The 26,826-nt window shown below is 47.9% G+C and overlaps 1 protein-coding gene across 2 annotated transcripts in view; it reads right to left on the bottom strand.

Moving 5' to 3' along the window:
* Nucleotides 1-26,826, bottom strand: part of LOC126531574 (uncharacterized) — an 84,703-nt gene that overhangs the window by 10,291 nt on the left and 47,586 nt on the right. For both annotated transcript variants that reach the window (XR_008612716.2, XM_072288450.1), the window contains exons 3-6: nucleotides 3,452-3,541; nucleotides 2,518-2,583; nucleotides 2,030-2,116; nucleotides 907-960 (exon numbers count right to left, since the gene is read on the bottom strand). Coding sequence is in view for 1 of the 2 variants with exons in the window: in XM_072288450.1 (XP_072144551.1) it covers nucleotides 907-960; nucleotides 2,030-2,116; nucleotides 2,518-2,583; nucleotides 3,452-3,541 (297 nt within the window). In the remaining variant the exon portion in view is untranslated. The remainder of the gene's footprint in view (nucleotides 1-906; nucleotides 961-2,029; nucleotides 2,117-2,517; nucleotides 2,584-3,451; nucleotides 3,542-26,826) is intronic.

Genomic DNA, 26,826 nt, shown 5'->3' with positions numbered 1-26,826 from the left:
CAGTTATTCACCCACGTGCCAGCGATCCCCGACAACGCGAAAAGCGTTTAGTAGCTGCCGGCGCCTATATACTTCCTCTGTGAGGAAGTATAGGATTACAGAGAAGCGAACCGCCTCTCTTGGGGCGGCTGCGACATGGTGGAACTGTTAGGGGTGTGTCCCGCTCGCCGTTTACCGAGTGACAGCCTATAATGTGTCCCACTGTAGCGCGCTTTCCGAGCAGCGACTACTTCCCCTATGGCGTCACGTGCGTTGATCGCAACGATGCACGTTCAAAGCAACGAAAACCATAAAAAAAAACAAGATCAAAAAGCATTCCCCCAAAAAAGAAAAGAGGAAGATGAAAACGAGCTCCAGCACAAATCGGAAGTGGATAAAGGCAAATCAGCGTAACTAACTCGTGTCGCCGTCCATTGTCAAATAAAAGCGCCCGTATCCCAGCATCTGTCGCGTTTAGAGGGACCAGATAGTTACTGTTATAGCACTGATTACAACTCAGATTAGCCATAATAACCCTTAATATTCGACCACCTAATAGATGCGCTTTATCGGCCACTTTTACTCCAGATGCTTACCAGCTGGTACGCGGAAGTTAATTTCGATCGGATACTAATTAGGCGCTATGTATGACACACACATGCCAATCTTTTTGCTAGCGTTTTTCTTTTTTTTGCGTCCAGGTGCGGCAGCTTAATCGCAAATTCGACGGCCTCTTTACGTACGATTAAAGTTCGCAGCGTGAGTTCTCCCAGCCTCGGTGCGACACGCACGAGCTCTGTGAGATCTAGCTGCCCGGCCATTTAGCGGACGACGTCCTTGTTTGCCGCTCTTGCTGTTTTGTCTTCCTCTAGCGAACGGAAGGATATCTACTATTAGATAGATATGTACTTTAGATAGATTGCTTACCTCAAGCTTAGAGAGCAAGTCGCATTTCTCCTTGAGTTCCTGTTGAAGCAGCAACTGAAAAAACGCGCGCATAACATATATAGTAAGCGTAAGTGCGTACGAGTAATGTGTGTGTTAATATGAAATTAAGACAGCAGAGGTATACATTGTCTAGTTCATCTTACTCCCACTTTTAATAAAGGTTTGGATGAACCCCTGTTTACTCAGACAACATTATTCTCACCCGCCGTTCTACTTAACCTAATCTAGAAGATAGCGAAGTCTTTGAACTTTTTCGCCATAAAAATGACTGTTAAAGCTGATGCAGTAACACATAATTTACCTTCCGTATTTGTGTGCCCTAATCATCTTGATGACACGCGTCAGTGAATTCTTCCAGTGTTTTGCAATTGTTCTGCCTTATTTCACCTTGCTCGCTTTTTTCACGGCCAGGTGGCGTGAGTGAAAGGTTATATGTTGTTTTTAGCAATAAAGTTTAGTTCAGGGTCCTGTCGTTCTCTCGGTCTTCGTCTTTTTTTTTTCTGTTCATCCATGCATCCAGCTGAAGAAAGAATAAAAAACTATTTCGGTACATGCCAGGCTTGCTGACAAAAGGAGCCACTGGAAATACGTAGTTCAAGTTGAGGCGCCACTGGACTAGAAGACACCGAGCTTAACAAACGTGTTTTGTGGTCAAATTGAAAATAACCCCCGTATTCAGAAATGCAACTTAAGTTGAAGCCTATATGCTTGACTTGATTTCAATGACGCCTGGAGTTGAAGGTGCCCGAAGACGCTCACTGCGTTTCCTTTGGCGCGTTCACAATAGGCGTCATTTAGATCAAGTCAAGCATGGGCGTCAACTTAAGTTGCACTTATGAATACGGGGGTAAATCACAACACCGAGTCTAGACTCCTTCATTTGCTTTCACGAACGCAGTCCTAGCACAGTCGCGATGATCTTCGCGCTGTAAAGAACGCTTTGTTGCGTACGCTGGAACTTTTGTGCAGTGGGCGAATTTTCGCAGCTCATACGTGATAACGGTACGCCTTGTGGACAAGACAATTTCGTAGCTCTGCTGCTCGACAAGAACTAAGAGCTTATTTCTGCGCATATTAGAGAGACGTGTGAGACGCAGCTTACGTTTTCTTCGTGGACCCGTCTCGTGGCATCGCCTTCTGCGCCTGGAACTTTTGAGAGCAGTTCATCTTGAACGTGAAGGAAGGGACTCTGGAAAATAAAACACGTGCACGCAAATCAGCAATCTGGCCGTCTGAAATCTCATGAAACCAGCATTTTGCACATCGATACCTTAATGCGTTCATATTAAATGTCAAGGTGCATATTTAGAGGTCAAAAAGTTCAGCAACTACAGTGAGCTGAACAAATTTTCATTCTTCAGCTGGCTGATGCAGGTAGATAACAAATGCAGTGCAGCTATTGATTTGTAATAAACTGGAATACTCAGTCGAGTGCTTGAAAACCCAAGCAATCACTTATTGGCATTGTTTCACTTTGAAAGGTTTCTGTCATCTGTGTGGGACGCTCTAATGATCTTGAGCACATCGTGCTAATTAAGGCCCCTAATATACATATATCGACTCATGGAATGCCCGAAATCTCGAACTTACAGATTCTGGGTTTGAGGAAGCGTCGCATTGAACTTCTGTTGACTCCGTTGCAACCTTCGCTGTTCCCTGCATTTGTCCCGAAAAAGAAAGAAAGGAACAGAATGAAAATAGGGAAAACGCAGTCATAGGATTAGCGTGATGCTTACATCTGAGTAAAACATTTGCTTAAACTATAGTTTGCAATCAATTACACTTAGATTTTTAACTCAGAACAGTGACATCTTGTCATCCACAATTTTTTTTCATATAAATTGTTTTCTTGAGTAATGTTTATCACTCATAGCGCCTTATAGTCCATATATATGGAGAGGAGGAGACAAAGGGGAGGAAACACAGGGTGGTTAGCCAGTGTAAGTACCGGCTGGCTACCCTGTGCTGGGGAAAGGGTTAAAGGGAATAAAAGGAGAAAGAAGAAGAAGAGGGGAAAAATGGAACCATATGTATATAAGTGTAATGTACTAGTAAGAGGCCTACGCTGCTTCCAACCTCTGCTGTGTCTGGTGAATAGCCGTCAGAAAGCAATCGTCCCTTACCGGGAGAGAGACCGCGAACGCTGGTGCGGACCATCCTCAGCACTGAAGGCGTTGAAGGCATCGTTGTGTTCCTTAAGGATATGCGGACTGAGTGACAGACTTTGAGAGTTGTCTTCTGCTACATCGCACTTATGTGCGTTTCCTCCCATAATTTTTGTATTCTTTTAAGTCGCCTCACCGTCTATCACTTTTGATTCGATCTACCCTCTTACCCCAGCACAGGGTAAATAGCCAGTCTGAACACAGGCAGACCTCCCTTCATTTCGCTTTCTTCTTCCTCTCCTGAAGAAGTTATTCAGTGAGTGAGTGAGTGAGTGAGTGAGTGAGTGAGTGAGTGAGTGAGTGAGTGAATAAAAAGACAAAGGGCCGTCCATCCGCCATACTAAGTCTAGTACACGTACATTTGCGCGATGGCTGCCGCCGCCTTTCTCCCGGTCGCTCTTTGACTTGTCCGTAGGCCTGGAACTATGCCTTCCGTGGCCCCTCAGTAGCTGCAAGGAGAAAAAAAGGTACATGAAAGGAAGTTAATGATGGCTGCTTCTGTAACCTATGACGGCATGTCAAAACATGACGCGAAGTTTGCATACGATCATTATGTTGTGCACTTATCGCCGACATTATTTTCATAAATTCATCGTAATATATGGCAAACGTTGATGTCTTCCCTTCATGCTCAAATATTTGCGTTACGTTCATGGCAAATAAAAAAAAAAGCGTGGCCTTTTTTTTTTTACCACACCTGAAATATTCGATTAACAACATGCGCGCAGCGACGACGTAAGGACGCGCGCAGAGAAAAGGAGTGCGAGCTCCCTAAACAAGCACACCTCGGGAGTCGCACTTACGGGTAAGTAAACGGTATTTTCTTGCCCTCATGTTATTATATCGCTGGTGGCAATTGCGGCACGCGGGCGTTAACCTTCATCACATTAGACAAAATGAAATGTCTACCGCGTTTCCGCCAAGGAACAAAGAACTATGGAGCTTCCCACTTAGAGAGAAAAAAAAAAGAAAGAAAGCGGATAAGCCAAAAGAGTTTTGCGGAGAAAATGCAATCACTTTATTGCACGTGTTTGAGACTTTGCGCTCACCGCCGTGTAAATGAACCCTTCCCTCCTTTCCTGAATGCCAGGAGAATACAAAAGCGGCACCGCGTCTCCAGCGCAACAGCGGCAAAATCTACAAAACCACAAGCACAGCGAACGGAGCGGATGTTGCTCGGGGCTCATTTAAAGAGCTGCTCTCGCTTTAATGACTCCTCGCCGTCGTCTCAAGCACAGGTGGACGCCGGACAGTCAGATAGTGGACTCGTACACCTGCCCGGGACCTTTTTTCTTCCCCTATCGTGCGTGCACTGCGTAAAGCGAAGAAACCACTTTCTTCTCGTTCCTGCTTTGCTACCTGTCTCCGAGAGAGAGAGTCCACGGCGTTTAAAAGGAACGCGTTTCACGCGCCTATCGCAGCTTGTTAAGCGCCGCTTCCTCCCCAACCTCCTTCTTCTCCAGTCTCGTTCGCGAACGGCGCCTGAATCTTCCTCCGTTCGGCCGGCGAGAGAGGAGCTTGTCCTCTCCGCGTTGTGACGGGCCGCAATTTGGGCACTGGAGCGCGACGAACGAGGCGTACCTCGCGTTGCGTCACAGCATCTGTCTCGACAGCCGACCGTAGAACTTCCGTGCAGCGTAGGAGAAGGTGAACGATCACAGATAACAAAAGCGAACGCGTTTATTAAGTGAGCCCTGCAAACACTTGCAAGGAGGAAGCGTAGTAATAAAAAAAAAAAAAAAAAAAGAACACGCAACCTTCCTTAATCCAGCATGGCGTTGCAGAAATAAATTAATTCACCCGCAAACCTTTGCAAGTGAAGATGAAATATCAGTTCAGGTTCGGAAATGGAACACTAGGCTTCCGCCTGATCCAGAGGGCCGCTCTACCGGCCCAGCCAGCGGAGGCTTGCGACTATCAGAGTGGATGTGGTACAGGGTTATGTCCTGAGACAAGGACGAATTTCATTTCAGCTATGGTGAAAATATCTCTTCGGGCAACATGTACTGGCTCTCCTTGAAGTTTTGTGAGACACTCAGTTTGATGGTAAGTTTTTTATTTCAGCTTAGCGATTTGCTTTGTCGCCGTGCGGTCAGCCCTCTGACAATCGTTTGGTGGCTGCGGTACAGTATATATGGAGTCTCGCGAACAGTATGTGGCATTTCTTTGACGCCGAAGTGGAGGATATACGGAGAAATTAACTAGGCAAGCTGGCTCTCGTATATTTTGCAGCCCGCAGTGGGCGAATGCATAATCTGCTCGTGTTATGAGCCCTGTCAGAATGCCTCGACGTATCTCGAGCGTACCAGGAAAGCGAACAACGGTCCCTATGTGCACCAGTGGCGATGTAATGTTTGTTGGAGGTTTCCACAGAAAGTAGGTGGTGGGGGAACCATCAGTAAAACTCTTCGGCAATAGAAAAAGGAAAAGACTAAATGTACGTGCACACGAAAGACTGTGTTCGCGAACAAAAATTGTTTTATCACGGCTACCGAGGACGAGCTCGCACGTCTGAATCTCTCCGTGACACCGACGATTGATGAATATTCGTCATGAAATTCAGAAATGTATGTGAAGAAAAGTCTTGATATAGCATAAACAAAGCAAACCCACACCGAAAGCTATTTACCTGACAAAACGCTGCTCAGATTTACTGGCACTAATGTGCGAAGTTGAAGTTTAGTAAAGGAGCTGGCTGGTCTAGCGGAACGGGTTGTCAAGAGGATGGCCAAGCATGGCGACTTCACGATGGAGGTTTGCGCTGCACAGAATTTCCAGCACGGGGCACGTTTTGAGGAGAGAGCGTTCCTTGAAGGCCGCTGCCACCGTGGGAAGTTGCGTGAAGCGCAAACCGATGCGAAGACCTGCGCAGCGCCGACGGAGCAAGCGTACTCGGGAGCATCGTTACGTGTGACAACAGGTGCGCAACCGCACGCTCAAAAAGACCTTCGTGTTTATGTCCCATTCCATTGGTCACTTCAGTGCACTAAGTGAGTGCTGTAATGTTTGCGTAAGACTGCAGTTGAACTGTGTTACACAGACAAAGAAATTTAATCACGTTATTACGACTTTGTTATCGTTAAATGAGAGAGAGCGAGATAGATAGATAGATAGATAGATAGATAGATAGATAGATAGATAGATAGATAGATAGATAGATAGATAGATAGATAGATAGATAGATAGATAGATAGATAGATAGATAGATAGATAGATAGAGAGAGAGAGAGAGAGAGAGAGAGAGAGAGAGAGAGAGAGGTAATAATGAAAACCCAATGTTAACCAGTCGGAGTCTGGTTGGCTACCCTACAAGACTAAAGGAGCGCGCTTATTATCGCAATAAAGCTTAGTTTGTTACTCTGTTAAGCGGCCTTTGACATCTTGCAGAGTAACAAAAACGCTCGGAAATCGCTTGTATTTATTACACTTTTATCACACTGAGGTGAATATACTGAAATTGTTGTGCACTTAGAAATAAGAAGGTGTACGCGAAGCGTACAGGTGCTTATGTAAGTTCTGGGCATTCGAGCAAGCAATCTGCTGAGCATCCTTTCTAATTCCAATTAATGATACTAAAAATGAAGTTGATTGAACTGAACTCTTGGGACTCGACAGTGAAATTTCAGGGGGATAATACCGCTGCCCCTTGACGTCGATATAGAAGGCACAGCGCAGACATTTTGATGCTAGCGTTCTTCCATTCTTGTGCTACTAGAACGCCGTCCCTACCGATAATCGGCCACGAGGGCAGTGATGGCAACTTAGTGCCTTTTTTTTTTTTTAAACGACTGACTTGTACGAGCGCCTGTGACTGCGTGCTGCTGTCCGCGCACGTGCACACACTAACCGCCCTTCCCTCTGTCTCTCTTTTCTTTTTATGTTTCTGTTACCCTGTTCGCCTTTCGCAGCGTACAGTAACAAATCAGACGTCATCTGGAATGGTCATCTGGAAAGAGAGATTGTTGAGGCAGTGAGCCATGCGATGCTTTAAGGATGGTGGTTGCGTTAGCTCGCCGTCAGTTGCTGTTTCTCAGAAAGAACTTTTGTTTCTTTCCATGTGATACACACGCGTTCGAGGCTTCAGTAGTCTTCGGCGTTTACCTCGGCGTTTGTATCGCACTCCTGTTGAAGAACGCTCTGTGTTGTATAGTTTTTTTTTTTTCATTGCTTTTTCGACTGCAAACGTGTGTCTGATCTGTATAAGCTCGACGTTCGTTTCATTAAATCATCAGTTGTCAGTTGTGTTGTCCCTCTCTTGGTCTCTCGTGTGTTCCTCGCGGTAACTTGCCAAATCAGAAGTCACGAATCGGCCAGCGCACGGCAATATTCGAAGCAGTGTAGCATGTCGTCCATGCCACACTGACAGACACGCGGGATCCAGAACGGGGAAAACAAACGACTCCAGAGGTTTGGCATCGCGCACGCACTTCTGAAATTCCGGATTCGTTTCGGTGGCGTGAGAAAGCTGTGTAGCCTGGCTTCGTACGCCGAAGGGCATTCAAAGTTTGTATGTGTGTTTGGGCGGAGGGGGTGGGTAAAAAGTAAAAGCACTGCGCCATGCAATGAAACCGCTAACTCCCAAGTCACGAAGAGGAAGACCCGGGCATGCTCCTCAGCAACCACGCCTGGAGGCTGCACGGTGGCTGTAGTGTGTATACAGGCTGCTGCAATGCGGGCTTCGTAAACGTGCGCTCCTTCTTCTTCAGCCTAATGTAGGTTAAGCGTAATAATGTATATATACATATGAGCTCGAGCCAACCCGCCTCACCGTCAGAGGCGAGGCAGGAGGTAAATGTCTCTTTGAGCGCAGGATGTACGTAGTTACATGTGTGATACACGTTTTCCGCGGTATTGTGAAACTAAGAAAAAACAGGACCGAGGCAGAGAAGAAAAGAAAAATGCAATGGCGAACATGAGCGCGCATAGCATAGACGTAGGTTTCCCCTTTGTCAGGCAATTGCCATGCGAGAGTGGAAGAAAAAAAAAGAAGGTAGTAAAGCTATTAAGCATAAGCGTACGCAGACACGACGTGTACGCAGAACTACTAAATGAATGTCGCTTCCCGAGACATTTCGTGCAAGACTCTCGCTGCGTAGTGTTTTGATGGTCTTGGAGGAAAGAAATATTTTTGTTCTTTATTTAATCTCCCGAGTGAGGCGGAATGTGCTTTGAGACGAGCGCGTCATAGCTACCCCGACTGTTATTTGAAGGTGTCCACTGTGTTAGTTTATTTTTGTATTTTTTTTCTTCGCTTTCTGCAAAACGAATGTCAGCGATGCTGAATTCAAGGTCTCAATTGTCGCCGTGTCTCCTCAGATGGGATGGTAGGGGAGACAGTCTACTTGAAATCACTGACTCGGCGGCAGCTTGCTGTATTGTTCTTTCTTTTCTTTTTTTTTTCTGGTGTAAATCAATACAGGAGCTTTTGCTGCGATGCCGAATTCAAGGTCTCAATTGTCGCCGTGTCTCCTCAGATGGGATGGTAGGGAAGACAGTCTACTTGAAATCACTGGCTCGGCGACAGCTTGCTGTATTGTTCTTTCTTTCTTTCCTTTTCTTTTTTTTTTTCTGGTGTAAATCAATACAGGAGCTTTCGCTTCCACGTAGTGGCGACGGCTCCTCATTTTCACTTAATACTTGTTACAATATTAATGAAAGTACACGTTAACAAAAGTAAGAACTTTCCGTGCCAAGTCCTGGTGATTACTACTCGTTTTTTGCTAAGCATTACGGAGAAAAGTAATGAGATCTTCTGAAGGAAGTGCTCTTTCCTAACTTAGCCTAACCTAATCCAACCCCAGAGAACACTTTCCCTCCCTGTCGCTACTGTGGCGTATATATTGAAACAACAGCCACCGGATGGCAATGAGGGATGGAAGCGTGGCTAACAAACATAGCAACTCTTCCATCCCTCTTACTGTTCAGCCGCGATGGTTCAACGGAAATGGCATTCTGCTCCTGAGCACGAGGTCGTGTGTTCGATTGCCTGCTGCGGCAGTGAATTAAAAAAAAAAGGTCTGGCGGGCTTAAATACTCGCGCACATTAAGGAAACCCAGATAACCTAAATTAATCCCGAGTCCTCCGCTACGGCGTCTAGCTCTCATAGCCCCAGTGTTTCTATGTGACCAGAAAACCCACAAATTAACTATTCAATCAACCCATCTCGGTGATCGCTCCGCAGAGCGGCTGATCGTCGTAACCAACCTGGATGACCAAAGCCAGCATCGTCGGTCTCACGTCGAATAATAGCACAAGCCACGGTCTGAACTCAGGGCTCTGGTGGTAAGGCAAGCTACATTTCTCGCACAATGAAGTGTTTTCCCTCCTTTCTTTTTTTTTTCTTTAGAGACTAGTCAAGATTCAGTGCGAATACCAAAACTCTGGAAGTCATTGTAACGTGTTCTATAAAGATGAAACTGAAGTATAACGCGTACACCCGTAATGCCAACGAGCTACATGGTGCATGTATCGAGGAGAAATTATAAACCGGCACGTTCGAACCAGGAAGGCGGGAGGGATAGTGCAGCGTATGCTCAGCATCAACCGTTCCATCTGCGTAGCACTCCTACGTCGCGCGGCAAATCGCTCTGGCGAGACCGCTAAGTTGGCCACGTCCATTTCGCAATAGCAAACGCCAGCAACCCAAATATCTGTAGCGTCCGAGTCTGCGACGTGCGTCTACGTTCTATGTCTCAAATGTCTAACTCCTATAGATCTTGCGCGCGGTTCAAGCAAGGCGGAGACAATTCTGGGCCACAACAAACGAGCGAGCGGTGAAGCACGGGTACATTATTTCCCGGTTTCCTTTTGTCATCATGCGCTCGTGAGTCATGGAGGCTGCGGGTGCAGGCCGGTTGCGAGGCGAAACTGCACAATAAGGAAACGTTCAACAACAACAAAAAAGGGTTAAAGTCGTGCCCACTTTCCATATACTTTTTTTCTTTTTTTCCTCGGCTTGTCGCGTCGGTGAAAATGAGTTTGATCCTATCGCGCGCGCTGATCGCGAGCATGTAATTTACGAAACGTTGCAAGACCGATAGCAACACTTTCTCCAAAGGACACAGCTTTCTCGCTCTTCATTATCTAGTTTTCAGGCGCGCACAACCGCGCGGAACAGGCCTCGTTACGGTTTCCACCATAAATCGCCGAGACGTTATCGCCTCCCATCGGCTCATTTCCCGTCGCTCGGAAGACGTATACGTTCGTTCTCAAATGCATCTAGGCTGCTGGCGTCGATTTTCGTGCGTTACGGGATAAGCAGCGACCGCTCAGCACTGTGCCGCGATCCTGTTTACTGCTGCTAAGCGCGCGCTTTTCTGTCTTTTCGAGCGAGCACAGTCGGGGCACACGAACAGTTGTAACGATCCGGTAAGCCGCCCCGAAGGGTGTACTTATGCACACCGGGTCCTTGTTTTTATAAGCAACCTATAATAACTTTTTCTCCTTGGCAGCAGTGAGAGAGGTTTTCCCAGGTTCCTTACCTGGGCGACAGTTGGTTATGTTCTGCAGGTCAAAGGGAGATCTTACGGCGACAATCTAAGATACCAGTTGCTATTCAAGTTAATCTAGATGTAAGTGTGTGTGTGTGTGTGCGTGCGTGCGCGTGCGTGTGTGTGTGTGTGTGTGTGTGTGTGTGTGTGTGTGTGTGTGTGTGTGTGTGTGTGTGTGTGTGTGTGTGTGTGTGTGTGTGTGTGTGTGTGTGTGTGTGTGTGTGTGTGTGTGTGTGTGTGTGTGTGTGTCGAAAGCATGTTCGTCCAGTCGTTCATCAGAGAAAGAACAAGCAAATTATATGTGAAGCAATTAAAGCGAACGAGCACTTCCCGTGGAGAGAAAAGCAAAACCAGGCGCAAACAAGACGCGTTCTAAAGATTATTACAAATTGAGATTCCCTGGAACATGAAGCCACTGGCCGTGCTTGTGGACACCGTATCATTGCTTCGTTTGAGCAGTCCGCGCGATGTACCTGTATATTTGCGCACAAAAATTTATCTTCATACTTTGAAGCTCATTCCTGCACCGTGTAACGGCGCCATTCTTAATTGCTATTGCTTACGGTGCAAGAGTTATGTTTATATATTATATATTAAGAACAAACAGCATACAAGCTGCTTTGCTTATGGCACGTTATCAGAGGACGAAGGATGCACGGCTATTTCTATCTGTACTGTCATGGAGAGAGAATACCTGAACGGTAAATTCTAAAGAAGAATCGCAAAACCAGAAAAATGTACCTGAGGTAAGGGATGCATTAGTGCGATTAGTCATAACTTTCACATGTGACACATCGCTAATGTCGGGCAAAATTGAATTACACCATTCTAACGAAATGCGTAACCTAGTATATATTTCTGTTTGAGCCGTCCTCTTCTACAGCGTCCAACAGCCCCTTTCAACGTGGAACTGCGAGCATTACCGTTCGACATTCGCCTATAGGAAGTATTGCGTCGTTCTCGTACATGTCTTTAGTGCTGTGACTCGTGATTCTATAGGACTCTAGGGACTCTATAGGTAGCAGAATTTCGATTTAAGGCTTCGGATTTGTTTAAAATAAGAATACTTCAATGGCTGCTTTTGTTTCGCGACGCCAGTGTTTCAGCGGATGGCGCGCGCTGCTGCCAGCAAGTCACCCCTACCCGAAGCTCAAGTCTAACCAGCACTTCTCCGTCTCGTTAACTAGCGCAGAGGTTTAATTGCCTCCACCGAGCGCAGACACGTCCGCGCGTTTTGTACCCCTCTGCGTGGTGGCGGAGGCGTTCGTTCACCAGGACAAAGCTCTTGTCGCGGCTTCGGTGGAGGCGACGCGGGGGCGCTGCACTTTACGTCGCCTCGAGCACAGAGGCGGTGGCATTGTGTCGAACCCAGTGCGATGCAGCGTCGCCCCCCCCCCCCCCCCCTTCCCCCCTTTGTGCTAAGACGTGGGAAACGCGGGGGCCGCCTTCGACGGCGTGGCCGGGGCCGAAGCCATCAAAGAGCCCGCTCGCCCGCTTCGTCTTTTGTCTCTCTCGGCACACACGCACAAGGACTGTGCCGTGTTCTCTGAGCCACGAGTAGCGTCTTCTGCACGCGTCCCCTGTTTGTCTCTTCCTAACTCGACGCCCGCTCCTATTCCTTTGTTTCTGTTTGTCGCTAAGTGCGGATGCATGTTTGCCTGCTCGTGCAAGGGTGTCGTGCCTTTAGAACAAGGGTAGGTCCTCGATTCGTTTCTATCAGCTTTTTACACGCCTGTGGTGAGGCTTTGTATAGCATCAGTGAGCACGCAAACTTATGCCCTTATCCCAGTGTAGAGTAGCTGATTAGAGGAACGTGCCTCAGGCCGAACATCTCTACATCTTTTTTATTTATTATTATAGTTCTCTCTCGCTGAAAGGTGATAGCACATCCCTTATCGAAGCATCTCTCCAACGACACCTCGAGTCGCATGAAAGTCTTCGGCTATAGACTTTCTCCAGTTAACATTATGTCACTTTCTCTTCATATGACGCTACACTGGACACGGTAGCGTTTACGGCGTTTGTTATGTGCATCGGGCAAGTTGTGCAAGACATTCGAAAGTAAGAAAAATAGAACGAGAGAAAAAAAGAAAACACATACGGCTTGCAACACGCTTCGAGGTGGATTACTGAACGCTGAAGACATCAACAACAGCAATTACGACATAACACATCACCATTTAGGGGCGAATGTTAAATTTAGTTTTTTCAACGAGCGTGCTTGCGCGGCCTCATTTCACGCCTTCGATTTTGTCCTTTCCGCTTTTTTGCTTTCTCGAACACCGTAGCGAAAGGATTGTGAATAAAACTTGCTCAGTGCTCTGAAGTCAACACAGAAAGAGGAGAAAAAGAATTACGTTGTAAATTATAGTCGACAGAAAATTTAATTTGGAGTTTTTTTTTTTCTTGTAGTGCATATAGCACAAGGACGTAGAATCAGAGCAGACACAAACAGGCACCTGTGTGTGTCTCTGTTCTTATTCTACGCCCTTATGCTATTTGCGCGACAAGAAAAAAAATCTGCAAAACTTTACGCCAACAAGCCCAAATATCTACATTGATAGAAAATTGATCACCGGGCTTTTCATGCATTCAGTCTCTTTGTCCCTTGTGATTAACAGTTCGATGCTTTTCTATTTAAGACGGAGATGACGAAACAACGAGATTAAAGGGAGCGTCGTGGGCCAAGAAACATACCCCTTGTACGCAATTACCGGAACAATCTGAGAAAGCGAAAGATCGTTAGCGCGTTGTGCACACAAGAAACATCAAATTGTATGCGAAGGCGCGTTCTTTCATTCCCCGCGCCGTAGGCACGCGTACATAGCCCATCCAGTTTGCCCCGTTTCGATCGCTATCACGGTTGCCCCGACGTCCTCTGGGGGCACATATACGCCTCTGCTCTTGAACTTTCGCTACCCCGAACACACTGCGGAACGTACAAATTAAAAGGCCTCAGGACGCCGCAGTACCTCCTTTTCCGAGATCGGAGGGAAAGTGAAAAGACAGTATGAAACAAAAAATTTTGCACTTGCTCGCGTTACAGAGAAACTTGCTTCTTCCAATGACGACGACCCTAACACGTAGTACAGACGTCGAAAGTACGCACGAAAGAAACACCACAGCGCCCGGCGCTGTGGCATTTTGCGGCAGTTCGGCGGTTTGTGTGGCTCGTATACCTTAAGAAACATCGGAAAACGATCAAGTACACAGGCAACACCAGCGGGTTTAGCTTTACGGGCAGCGAGAAAGCGTTCAACTTGGGTGGTCTGGCAGCTTTGCGCAGGACGCTTTTCGGAAGAGCAGCAGGGGGGGGGGCGGGGGCCGAGGCAAGGAGGGTCCGTGGAAGGATGCGCGACGTACGGGGAAGGAACGTCGCGAACAGCGGGAGCATCCTTGAGACAGCACGCAGAGCTTTAGTTAACGTTTTCATCTCGTCTGGAGGCTAAGCGTGTGCAGGGAGCGGCAATAGAGCAGTGAATCGAACGCGTACGAAAGCGAGCGCCGCAGACTGCACGAACGCTTGCCTTCACGCTGCGGTCCGCTCGGATTCTGGCACGCCGAGTTGCGCGGCTGACGAGGAGGGGGCCGCGCCTAAATGATCGTGATTACACGGCGAGTGCCCGCCGCGTAGGTCAGTCAGTGGGCCAGAAGCGGGTGGGGGGGGGGGGGGGCGGAGAAACGACCATGCTGCACGATTGTTGTTGTGCGACTCTTACGTCTGTATTAGCAGCGCCGAAGAAGCACGGGCGCCGAACTTCCGGCTGTCACCGACGGGAGGCCGCACACTCCACCTGGGGAGAAAGCGATAAGGGAAAACGCTGGTGCAAGGAAGGACCCGCGCGTTAAAACCGGATGTAGTGCGCTGCCTCGGCCCGAACGTCCTTCGCTTTATTGTCGGCCCCCATACTGCGTATTGTGACCGCAGAATAAGAATACTGCTGCTCTATAGTGTACTGCAATCGAATGGGGACGCGGAGATCGCTGATTCTCTATGACATGGTCTATACAATAAGGCCTTTTCTGACACTGAACTTTATATTGCGTGCGTGCGTGTGTGTGTGTGTGTGTGTGTGTGTGTGTGTGTGTGTGTGTGCGTGCGTGTGTGTGTGTGTGTGTGTGTGTGTGCGTGCGTGTGTGCGTGCGTGCGTGCGTGCGCGCGCGCGCGCGCGTGTGTGTGTGTGTGTGTGTGTGTGTGTGTGTGTGTGTGTGTGTGTGTGTGTGTGTGTGTGTGCAGAAAACTGAACAGTATGCCACACGAAAGAGAGACGCTCATTATTTGTTTGCGTTATCTTTGTTTCGACAGACGATGATGAGGATAAAGTTTATTTGGACTGATGCTTAATATCGTGCGGCCTCTACCCAATGCTTAGCGTACCATGTTCGCGCAGCAAGTGCGCAAGTATACTGTGCAGTTTTCTCTGAACAGAACGGCCACCTGCGCCGTTTCGCGCTGACGCGCACTGACAGAGAGTGCGTCCATGGCGCAGTCGAAATGGCGCGCCGCCGGAACCAATTAGCGGAGGCTGCTTTCCGAACGGCGCGGAACGAACGGCCGGCGCACTTGTTTCTGCCATATATTAACTCTGCGTTTCTGCCTCAGTGATCGAAAATAAGGGTCACTCGGCTCGCTAACCGACATTCTCGTGGTGAGCGCTAATCGCTGCTCACGCAGCGCTGACTAACGGCTAGGACGCACGGCATTCCATCGCGCATGGTCTCGACGGACTAAAATTTAAGCATCTCGAAGAGGCTGGCAGAATCGGGGGTGTTGAATATGAAGGGTTCTTGTTCGAGGTAGAAAGAAAACTGCAGTTGCCGGTCAGGACAGTTTTTAGACAACAAAGAGGTAAAAGTTAGACGTCAAGTTGAGGCGCAATTTCACAGTAACTGCTATTTTTTTGTTTTTTTTTATGTAAAAGTCGCTGGCAAATGTTCATGCAGACAGATATGAGTCGTCACTAAAACGGCGCAGTGGAGGCGCGAGTAATTTCAAATCTAGATAAGCGTTTCGCTCTAGTCAAAACGAGCATTCACAGAAAGAAACCGCCCTTCTGCTGTTGTACGTTTCGAAGGAAGAGAGTCCTGAGGCACGCTTTGAAGGTTCCGGTAATTTACGTGGCGGACTAACGGCATGTAGTGGCGCTTAACGGAGACTCGCTTCGTCAGGAAAGGAACCGGCCATAAAACACGTAAAGGAAAATGGTGGCCGCTAGTAGGGGCGGGGCGGCGCGGATAGGCCGGAGACGGCGCCACTAGCCTTGCGCAACGTTCGCCAAGCGGGCTGACCGCGCCGAAGTTCGCCGCGATAATCACCCTTATATGGCGCCATACAATGGCGTATTCTCGCGAGACTTCATGAAACGCTCGGGCACTGCTGGCTTGAACGTCGTGATCATGCCACCGACGGGAAGAGTTCCTTCGATGAGTGAGCACTCGTTCCTAGCACCATTCAGAGAGAGAGAAAGAGAGAGAGAGAACTGATTCGGTAAAGGCAGGGAAGCTGCACTGAAGAAGGGGAAAAAGGGACCGAAAAATAGAAGAGGCAGTTTTTGCCCACAGTATGCGTGGGCACACACGCAATCAAGCGTTCAAGTTCCAGTTCATCATTCAATATAATAATAATAATGATAATGATAAGTTCTAGGGTTTTACGAGCCAAAACCACGATCTGATTCTAAGGCACGCCGTACTGAGAGACTCCGGAAAAATCTTGGTTACCTGGGGTTCTTTGGCGCGCCCCTAAAATTAGGTATACGAGCGTTCTTGCATTTCTCCCCCATCGAAATGCGGCTGCCGTGGTCCCGATAAAAAAACGCGCGACCTCGAGCTCAGCAGCGCAACCTCGCAGCAACTGGGTTACCGCGATGGGTTGCAGTTCACCATGGGCTGGTGCATCTATAGAAGCTGCATTTATTGAGATACACCACTCTGTATGACCATTCAGTGAGAGTTTCTGTAATCTGGCTACGTGGTATTTTGTTTCCAGCCTTGCGGACAGCGAAGCATGCAGACAGTGGTACAAAAGGAACAAACCGGACACACGCACGCACGTGGTCTACAAACTATAAACTATACGGACTATAATTTGAGCCGGACAATCTGGAAGTTTCCTTCCAGCGTTGCAGACATCACAGACGTTTGGACAAGAGGAACAAACGGGGAACGCAGGCTCACTGTAAGCATGATGGCGCTTACCCAGAGTGCATGCGCGATGGTGTTAGTGCTCATGCGCACCACAACGTATGAAAAATCTTTAACAGATCTAAATGCAAGCTGCTCTGCAATCACACGTTAAAAATGGCGTCATCGTGCACGGTCATAGCCGACATTGCAGCAAGCGCACGATATCTTGCTGTTTTGAGAAAAAAGCATGTAAAGTCCAAGAAACGTAATAACGTTGACTAGGGGAAGCTGCACAAAGAATCAGTGCCATTTTTGACAACTTGAAACGTCACCTGCAACGCCGTTAGCGGGACAAAGTAATACAAATGAAAAAAAAAAAATATTCTACAGAAGGCGAGAAAAGAAGGCATTCGTGTTTGCTTAAGTAAAGTTGCGAGAGTTGGTTTCAAATTAACTATTTCATCTATTCAATTACCAACGCCACTGCACTCCTCAGGTTTAGTACCTGTGCAGTCATAGTACTATAAGCCGAAGTTGCACGAACAACAGCATTCAGCGCGCCTGTTGAGCGGGTTATGTATGGAGTGGCTGACAGAATTTCTCAGTATATATATATACCGTAACCAACCAGCTTCGTTGTTGTTTACTCAATTTTTCTAAAGGCAATATTGCTTGCGTTTCTATGAGATTAATCTCGCCGTTATCTTGCAACAGGCGCTCCATTTCAACAGCAAGAAAAAAAATTAAATAATGGACGCCGCGTCACGGCGTCCCATCCTCTACGCTCTAGCAACGCCCGTTATAGTTGCGTACTTCCCGTTCGCACCAGACGTAGCGCCTTGCTTTGACCGTTCCATTGTGACCACCTTCTATTGGCTATCGGCAGTGTTTTCCCCATAGACCCACTTACACTTCGCAGACTATAATAAAGGGGCTCCACTCGGCCATCCCCTTTATATGCGCCAAGCGTCTAATAGCACGCAACAGCCATCAATCGAGAACCGTGGCGACTGAGCAGGGACACGCGACGGGGACTCGTTGGCATTCCGCCCATTTTTCTCGCGCACAGTGCGGTATTGACGGGGCTGGTGACATGCCTGCCGTTGGTGTATGATGGTTCGCTGTGCAGAGCGCTATCTGGACGAGTCGTCCAAAGCTGTCGTTGCCTCGCCGCTCGTCTTCTAAAGCAGCGCGATAGTTGCCCGCAGGCTGCAAGTACTTGAAGTATGGGCGTTCGTCCGTAAGTATACTACGCACGACGGGACTCGCGCTCTCCATCCATTGTCTCGGCGGCATGCCGAACAAGACCGGGTGGCCGACAGGGGGCGCCGTGCGGGCATCGCACGCCCGCGCATCGCCTCTTGCCCAGGTCACACGCGAGGCAGCGCGAGGTGCCACGGGCGATCGAGCGCTGGTGCGATGATGCCGACGCCGACGCCGATAGCGTCGGGCTATAAATACGGTGGGTGGCAAGAACAAGAGGGAAGAAATAGAAGCCGCGGGGGGCGGGGGAGCTGAAGAGCGAGAGGACAACCATTATGTGGCTCACTAAAACGGGGCAGCGTGTTTCGTGACAAGAAGCGGCTGGCATCAAAACTGTCGGAGGGCCAACTCTGGAAGACGTGTCTGCACGTTTCGCTGCGTGTCACCGTGCTCAATTTAAGCTCACATTTTCATCTGTCTTGTCAGCTGCATGCGTGGTCGTTGGTGGACTTAGCAAGAACACGCGCTTAAGTAAGGGGTCCTTGTCAGCTTCCACCCAGATGAATCAGGAAAATTTTGTTCACAATGTATCTAAAGGCAGTTGCCATAGCCTCTCTTTCCGAAACCACGGATGTTTACGCAACGTGTACCTACTCAGTAATCGTGGTTGCAGGGGTTTAGCTGGCACTTTCTCACCTATGCGCGAATGGAGATATGGTTGACCGCATACATGTACGCACTAACGCCCTGCATTGTTTCCTTTGTGACCATTTGACGTAGCTGCTCACGCTGCTGTTGCCTGCTTTTCAGTGATGTCTTATGCATTGTGAAGGCTCTCTGTTAGCAGGCGAGTGATGCTGCCTCGTTTTAGTAAAAACAATAGTTATATGCTAGTAAGCAGCATTGCCCTGTTTTAATTTGTGTTGGTTAATGAAATAATGCAGAAATAAAAATAAGAACAAATTAAATATTTAGTATGGGTACTAATGGGTTGTTTATTACAATAAATAAAGCAAGTAAATTAGGACGGGAGGAAAATTACTGCTGACCACTCTGAAACTATCTAGCGTATACGTTGCTGACACCTGAAGCACGGTCAGTAGTGGTGGGATATGGGTAGTCGAGTAAGAGGACAAGGGGGAGAGGATAGCAGAGATGAGGGAGCGAAAAAATGCACATGTTCACTTGCGTAGAACCAAGCGACTAGTTAAAAAAATAAAGTTGTTGGTTCGGCACTGCGGTTGTCGTATCGTCGCCTAGAGTGAGCGGCCAACTCAATACCTTAAGCGTGCGAATTGCCGTTTGAATTCATACTCAAACTGTGCCTGAGGCCAGCTCTAGTTTCTACCACGCTGCACTCCTTTGTATAGTCCGAACTGCTGAGGAAAGTGTGTCCGACTACAGAGCACTATTTTAGCGGAGCAGCGCGAGTCCCGCAAGAGCAAAGCCATCATTGCTGAGCCTCGATGCAACACCATCCGCGTGCGAACACTACTGGAGTCCGTGGTTGATGCGGTCTTTTCGATAGGCGCTTCTTATGCTGCTGCCGCTTAAAACCGCTGGGTCAAGTGGTGGTATGCTGCGGTCTAGCCCAGCCACGCCCACTTTTTTTCTTTTCTAGTGCCTCTCGGCTGGCACTGATGTGCGAAGGACGTGTGCCGAAAAGTTCAAGAAGGAAATAAAAAGTTCAAAAGAAAATAGCGGTGATTGAAAGTGTGCGCTCTTCGCTAGGCTGCTTGAATTATTATTTCATTCCTTCTCTCTTGTGCTCGTTCCAAAGTGCTCCCCCGCATCACCCTCATTTTCTGGTAACAGTCCTATTTCTCACCGCAGCCGCGAATCTTTTGCATTTTGTTTCTTTAAAAGAGATCTGCAAAGCGTGAACTATGCATCGCAGTCTTGAGGCCCTGTTTCTTGGCAGCCGAAATTATGATGTATGAGTTGCGAACGGGGTCAAAAGAGGGCACTTGATCGCAACTGTGGCATGCAAATGATTTGAAAAAAAGAATAATGGAACGCTCGCTGCTTCTATAAAGTCGTCACTCTTCCTCCTTCTTTTAACACCAACCATGCTGTCTTCAAGGCTTGAACAAGCGCAGGCGTGTGAAGACAAAGCCGCGCGGCAAGTGAAATTGAAGGGATGGGCCTAAATCGGGCCACGAACATCCGAGCACTTTTGTTTTTGCTTTTACCCGGATAGCAAATCTCTTCTGAAGCTCTATCTATGTAGGTATCAAACCTTGAGCTAGGCCTTCATCGGAAAAACAAAAAAGCATGGCTGTGCTGGAGTGGATGCCCTTTCACGGCCGAACTGAGCACTTCTGTACTAATCAGTGTGTTTAGATCAAGGCATTTAACAAAGCGACAATAACAAGGTTATAATATTTCAAATTCATCGTGATAGAAACGCCACCACTTGTAATAACTGCAAAGCCAAGAGAACCTTACGCTACACCCATTCAGAACGCATTTGGCCGCTACAGGAACCTAACCAGTAACTTACAGTGCTCGACAGTTTGCTCGGCACGTGAACGGCGTGCACAAGTTCTTAGGTATTCGATAGAGTTCTGCACTCTCTGCGTATCCATCGCGAAAAAGAATAAGAGCAAACACTGTACATAACAGACATGCAAGATGCTCTCGATGAAAAGTGAAACACAAGCAAGACGGAGAGACACCAAGATAAACACATAGGAATATAGAGACAGTTCTGTACCGCGTGCGTACATGCAAAACATATGCTCTGGATACGGATCTTCACATGTAAAATGTATGCAGGACACGACGAGACAAACAAGAATTACAGAGCAGAGCAGATGTATACAGAGCAGCCCGTAGACACCAAGGCGAGACATGACAGAGCCTTCGCCCATTGCCTTTTCTGCATGGATGTGTTTCTATTGATCCCATTTTGTAATGTGCACTCTTGTCGGAGAGGGAAAGGAAGAGGAAAAAAAATGGCACACACAGTGCCACAGTCGTTCAAGAAGGTCGCTTGACCAGAGAAACCTTTCTGAGCAGACGATCTTGGAGTGCTGGCATGAGACGGCCTTCACACCAGAAGGCGATGAAGGTCGCCTCAGCTAGCACTCCAAGATTGTCTGCTCAGAAAAACGGCCGGTCATCGAGGCGTGCCAACGCCGTCTCGAGCGACTGTCTCTGGGAGCTGTAGCGAGGACAATGACACAGGATATGTTCGATTGTTTCCTCGCTGCCGTAACTATCAGAGACAGCACTGTCAGTCATTCCGATGCGGCAAGCAAATGCATCCTTTTTCTGTTTTAATTTTTACCCCTTCCCCAGTGCAAAGTGGCAAACTGTATATGTATCTTCCGGTTAACCTCCCTGCCTTTCTCGTCTCTTTTATTACTCTCTCTCTCTCTCTCCACTCTTGTGTAATATTTCGAAGAACACTCGTTAGTATTCAATATACGCAAAGTCGACCATGCTTGAGCTTCGAAGCTTACGATGATTTTATACTTCCTTCTTTAAACAGTGTCTCTGACATAGCTGTCAGTGTAAAAATGGGTAAATCATCGCAGGCTAAGTGCTAATAGGGCGTTCCCTGTTATTGTGAACTGCAACCTATAGAACAATTAGAGAAATCTTCACTGCAAGCATGCCTCAAAAACAATCAACTGGATTTACTCATCGTCTCTTAGAATTTGTTCAATTGGTGAGCCATGCTGCATAAGTTCACCAACAAACTGACAACAAACTGACCACTACATTCCGTTATTCCTGGCTAAGTGTAGGAAATTAATCTCCGCACTGAAAAGCTTTTGTCTTTCGCGGTACGCTCTCGTCATAAAACAAGAACTCTCATTTTCGCTTAAATCCTCTTTCTTTGACCAGCCATTTAGTCTCGGTTCTTTCCCGTCATCTCTGTACGCATCTAAGTTTTTCTTTAAGCAACCAACGGACACGCGCTGAATGAAACGCGCATGCGTATTATAAGTAACGACAATTATCGTCGTGTGACGAAGGTAGACTGCAAAAGGATCAAACTTTTCGAGGATGTGTCTTTTTCGCAGCGTCGGCGCTTGGCCAACTGAGATGCGTGCGCTCCGTGCCTCTGTAGAAGAATACGCAACATCGCATCCGTAGCCTGTCGCATCGCGGCTGCTTGGCCATACATCGTCCGCATATCTCACCTTCATGCCGATGTGTACGTGCGCCAAACAACCGCGGCGGATAGCTCATTAACGACACGCGTGGGAACTGGCAGTCACGACTGACCTTGCTCCTCGGTCACTTGACCGCGGCCGTGACGGTCGCTTTCCTTGGAGATTGGATACAACAGGCATATATACGCGCCGGGCTTTCTCCGTTGCCGAGTGTGTGTGTGTATACACACACGTTCTTCGCTATCAAATGAAGAGAACAATGGCCCACTCTGCCGACGGCCGCGGGCCACGCGCCGTTGAAGGGCTCTTCGACTCGGGAGCAACAGGAGCGCCCTCTAAACGTGCGCACGACAACAGAATTATATACGCCGAGCGCAGGGCAACAGTTCAGCCTCTCCGTTGAGCGACCGGTACAACTACAGATTACAAGTCGGCGAGCATTGTCTCGCTAACTGTGCAACGAAAACTGGCCCAGTCAAGTCGTTAGCCTTTGGCCCGCCGAAATATCCATCCCTGGGAGAAATGAATAGCTCAGAAGAAAGAGGCAGCTTTTTTCTATTCTTTAGGTCAGAATTATTGCTCTAACTCCGTTTATCAGATGACAACAAAGACGTAGGCGTCTGTAATTTTTCTTCCACATTTAAACCAGCTCGTGATATATGAGGCCATCGGTGCTCGCATATTTGCATGCTACATTGAACGTTATCACACATGCGGCTTAGACAGGCAGGACTTAGATTCTCCAACTCGAGTTGGCTTTGCTAGTTAAAGGTAATTAAGGTTTGCAAGAGCGGCTGTTTAGCCTGGATAGGTGAACGCTCTGATTATCATCATCACATCACTTCGCCTGCAGAACGAGCGTCACCTTCACGTGATTATTTATCATAACTTTTATCAGAACTTGTTCATTAGAACAGTTACCTGAATATTTATCAGGGCACAGATTAAAACTTGCATAGATATGAGGACATGCGGCGCTACCTCCCCCCTCCCCCTCTTTTTCTTTCTTTTTGACAGATTTCGAGCTGACGCATAATATACTTGTCGCTTTATAGCCTTCGAAAACAGACGAGGTCGACCTCGCTCGAATGCTGATCAACTATCTTTATAAACTGGTCACTACCGCATATCGAATGCGGTATCCCACAGTAGCAATACGCCTTTCTCTGCTTAGACCATGGACTTTTCAGGACTGACTTGTTAATTTGTTGTAAGCAGTGGTTTATACGATATTAATTTTTTTTTTTTACGTTCACACGATCTTTTCATGCTATTGAAGTTCTCGTAGTCACGAACCTTCCTTTACTCCCTCTTTCATTCTCTCTCTATTTTCACCGTAATCCACAAACTTGCTGTGTTAGTGATTTGTTATTTCGTTATATACTTCTCACAATATATTTGAACTTTCATTGCCTTCTTTTCTTTCCTAGTTAAGATAGCCGGCCCAACTTCCCACGTTTCACACTTAGTAAAAAAAGAAACCGAAGAGACTAATCCGGCACGCTGCGGCGATCGGACTGAGCAAACACGTCACGAGGGACAAAAGGGGAACGGGAGTGTGCACCCCTCTTCACTTTCTGAAAGAGCCGTTGCCTTGATGTCAAACACGCATTCAGCGCCACTCGACATCTCTTCGCGGCGCCGCGACGCCGCGACGCCGTGGGCGTATGCACGCTTCACGTGGATGCGAGGCGCGAGCGAATGAGTCGCTTGTTAGGGGCGGCTGGAATTTAGGTTGCACGCGAATCGGACACGCAGCGACGCGCATCGCCTACCCGGGACGCGGCCCGCGGAGTCCTTGCCGTCGACGCCCGGCTCCCGCTCAGGTCGTCGCGGAACGTCGTTGATATGTATAGCTCGCCCGGAATAGAAAGGAGGTGCGAATTCGAATCGCAGAATGAGAGGCGACCGAACGGAAGCCACGTACTGCGAAGCTCCCATGCTTAATAGGACACTATAGGCAGAAACACTGAATCAGTCTGGAATCAGAAACGTCAGTGCCGGTACGCCAGTGTGACGTCGTGGATGTCAAAATAATTTCTTGTATCTTGGCCTTTGCCCCGGCGCAGTAAACGTTCTGGAAACTTGCTAAGTTCACTTGTTGTCTCCTCTAGAATACAACCCAGCCCATTTTTTAAAACCGATAAACCATTAACTAGACCCGTGTGAACGCACTCGGAATCAATGATGTCACGGTTAGCTGGCGCGAGAACTTTGATACGTCATCGCTAATCGTCTTTTGTTTTTGAGTCTTTTATGGCTTACCAAGCCTTCTCTTACAGTAAGATCGTATCTTTTTTGGTCGTGGGGAAGCATAATTAACAAATGCAGGTTAACTTATGGCGAATTCGGCAAATCGCACCGGTGCACCCAGCTGGCAAGACGATTGTTGGATGAAACGGCACACCAGGGTGCCACGATGATAAGGGTCGGTGAATACCAACCCTTATTGCCCAGCCCGTGATCTCGGCCGAGCAGATACAGCATCGGTTTGCTGCGCTCGGGGACCCAGGTTCTTCGATAACGACTTGCATATTACGGCGTTTTTCAGGTATATCTTTTTATTAGAAGGAGTGCCGGAGTAAAGAGCCTTATAAACACGATACAAACCGCAAGGTGGTTGAAATAAGCTAAGAATTCTAATCACATTAATATTATGAGTCGATATTCTATGCTCATTTCAATGACTGCCTACGACAGTGTGGTCGCTGCGAAGTTGACGCCAGCGCTTGAACGTCGTGAACTGGACGGGATTAATTTTCTTTAACAGGTGATAAATGTTCTCATAATGTCAAAATATTCCCTATACGAGAAGTGACGTCGATTACTGCATCACACAGGAAGGTGGAGCTTTGAAGTGAACAGTGATCGAACAAGGGATGCCCCCGGAGCCAGTGTTTGGAGGCTTAATGTTTTTGTCGGAATCCACCCCAACAAATAATGCAATAGAGGATTTAACAGTGGAACTTTTGCTAGGACGTATGCACTGCTCACACTGCAGGTAAAAACGGAAGTGAAATTATTATTCTCGACATGTATCATTCATCACACGAGGTGGTCCCTCATTCGGGGCATGTTTTCGGCGCCCCGGGTGTCTGTGACGACGAGGCGTTTTCTGACAAAGATCGGTTGTAAGTCGATCGCCGCGGTTCGGCGTCTTCCCCCGTCCCTGTGCTATTTCTGCTCAATTTTCTTGCTTGTTTTTGACCTGGCGCGTATGCATAATGTGTTGCTCATCCCCTTGAGAAGAACCTACCGCGGAGTGCTCCGCGATGCGGCTGAGAAGTGGTTCGCAAGGGTCGCAAGCGAGCGCGATCGCACGTATATTACAGCACCGCGTAATCAATTCGATAACCCTCGGTATACGCTCCACAGCGCTGCTCACATCCTCCTCCTCCTCCCCGGGTCGCGCGGCCAACCGTTTCGAACACGTAGGACGTGAACGCCCCGGTTTCCTGCTGAGCTTCGTCGTTATATCGCCCGCTACGCTGGTGTCCCCGAAATTTATCGCTTCGGAAAAGGGTGTACCGAAGTCGTCCCTGCCTCTCGTTATTCTTCGCAGGCTCGCCTTCCTGTTGAATTGCCTGTATTTTCTCTCTTTTCTTTTTTGTTTTTTTCCCTACATTTTGATTCACCATTGTACCAAGACAAGTATAGCAGCGCCGAAGACTTAGGCACACAAAGTCTGGTCACGTGAAACCAGATTTTTATCTTATTTTGTCTCGTAACGAACAGCGAAAGCGCGACCCGTATATATAACATGTGCCCGGAGGGATGTTCTATATTGATTGCGTGCCCGGGGGTTGCGTACACGCTGTTCTGTAAACAACCTGTGACAGATAATGCGACAGATACGGAGACGTGGTCTCATATTAGTCGACGGCAGAAACATTCGGCTGAAGAGAGCAGTTCCGTCTCGCCAACTTGTTAGGTCCGTGGAGGTCGAAAAAATCGCATCCGTTTGTGGCAGGCGAGGAGTAGAGTAGGTGAAGTGAAGGTGAAGGGTGTGGCCGACATAATACAAACAATGCAGTTTTCACCTTGTCATACACCTTATATTCTAAGATAGTGTCGCAAACAGCAGGCAAGCAAAAAAAAAAAATGTTCTGGCGACGCAACACCCTCGTCATCAGGCATGTTAAAGCTGACACGAATGCTGCAATGACACGTGACACAGGGACGCGTTAATTAACCCAATGTGGTCAAAATTATTCCAGAGTCCGCCTTATACAGGCCAGCGCTTGTCCTGCATTCCTCCCTCGTCCGTGTTTGTTTTACGCTGTTTTTCACCGATGGATTACACAGCCTGTCGCATAATCATATCGTGGTTCCCGCTCGTGAACTCCAGAATAATTATGATTTTTTTTTTTTTTTACATTGCATGCCTAACACATTTCACTCACGTTCCACAGCTTGGAATCTCGCTATACGAGATCTAGATCAGAGAACTTGACTGAAGGTGACTATGCGCATCTCGCACAAATCACTACTCATGTCCGCGAGCTCGGGAACAAGAATTGTGTAGTTGCTGGGGGGGGGGGGGGGGGTAGGGTTGAAGACCTTAGTGTGATTGACTGGCTGGACCGTGGGACACAGTGCACGCTGCGTCGAGGAGACACAACCACAACACGGCTCGCTCGGTGTTCGTTGTCGCGATTTACACTCGCGCGCATATCTCGGGGCCCAATCTACATGGTTCGGCCGGATCGAGCCCATATATAACGGGCCGCCAAAGGGAACCGGCCTGGCCCTCGAAACAAATACGAATACGTGACCCGTTGTCGTCG

This window comes from Dermacentor andersoni, chromosome 5 (assembly GCF_023375885.2).
Source record: "Dermacentor andersoni chromosome 5, qqDerAnde1_hic_scaffold, whole genome shotgun sequence".
Lineage (NCBI taxonomy): Eukaryota > Metazoa > Arthropoda > Arachnida > Ixodida > Ixodidae > Dermacentor > Dermacentor andersoni.
Note: the sequence above shows the minus strand (reverse complement) of the source record. Positions and strands in the feature narration are given on the sequence as shown.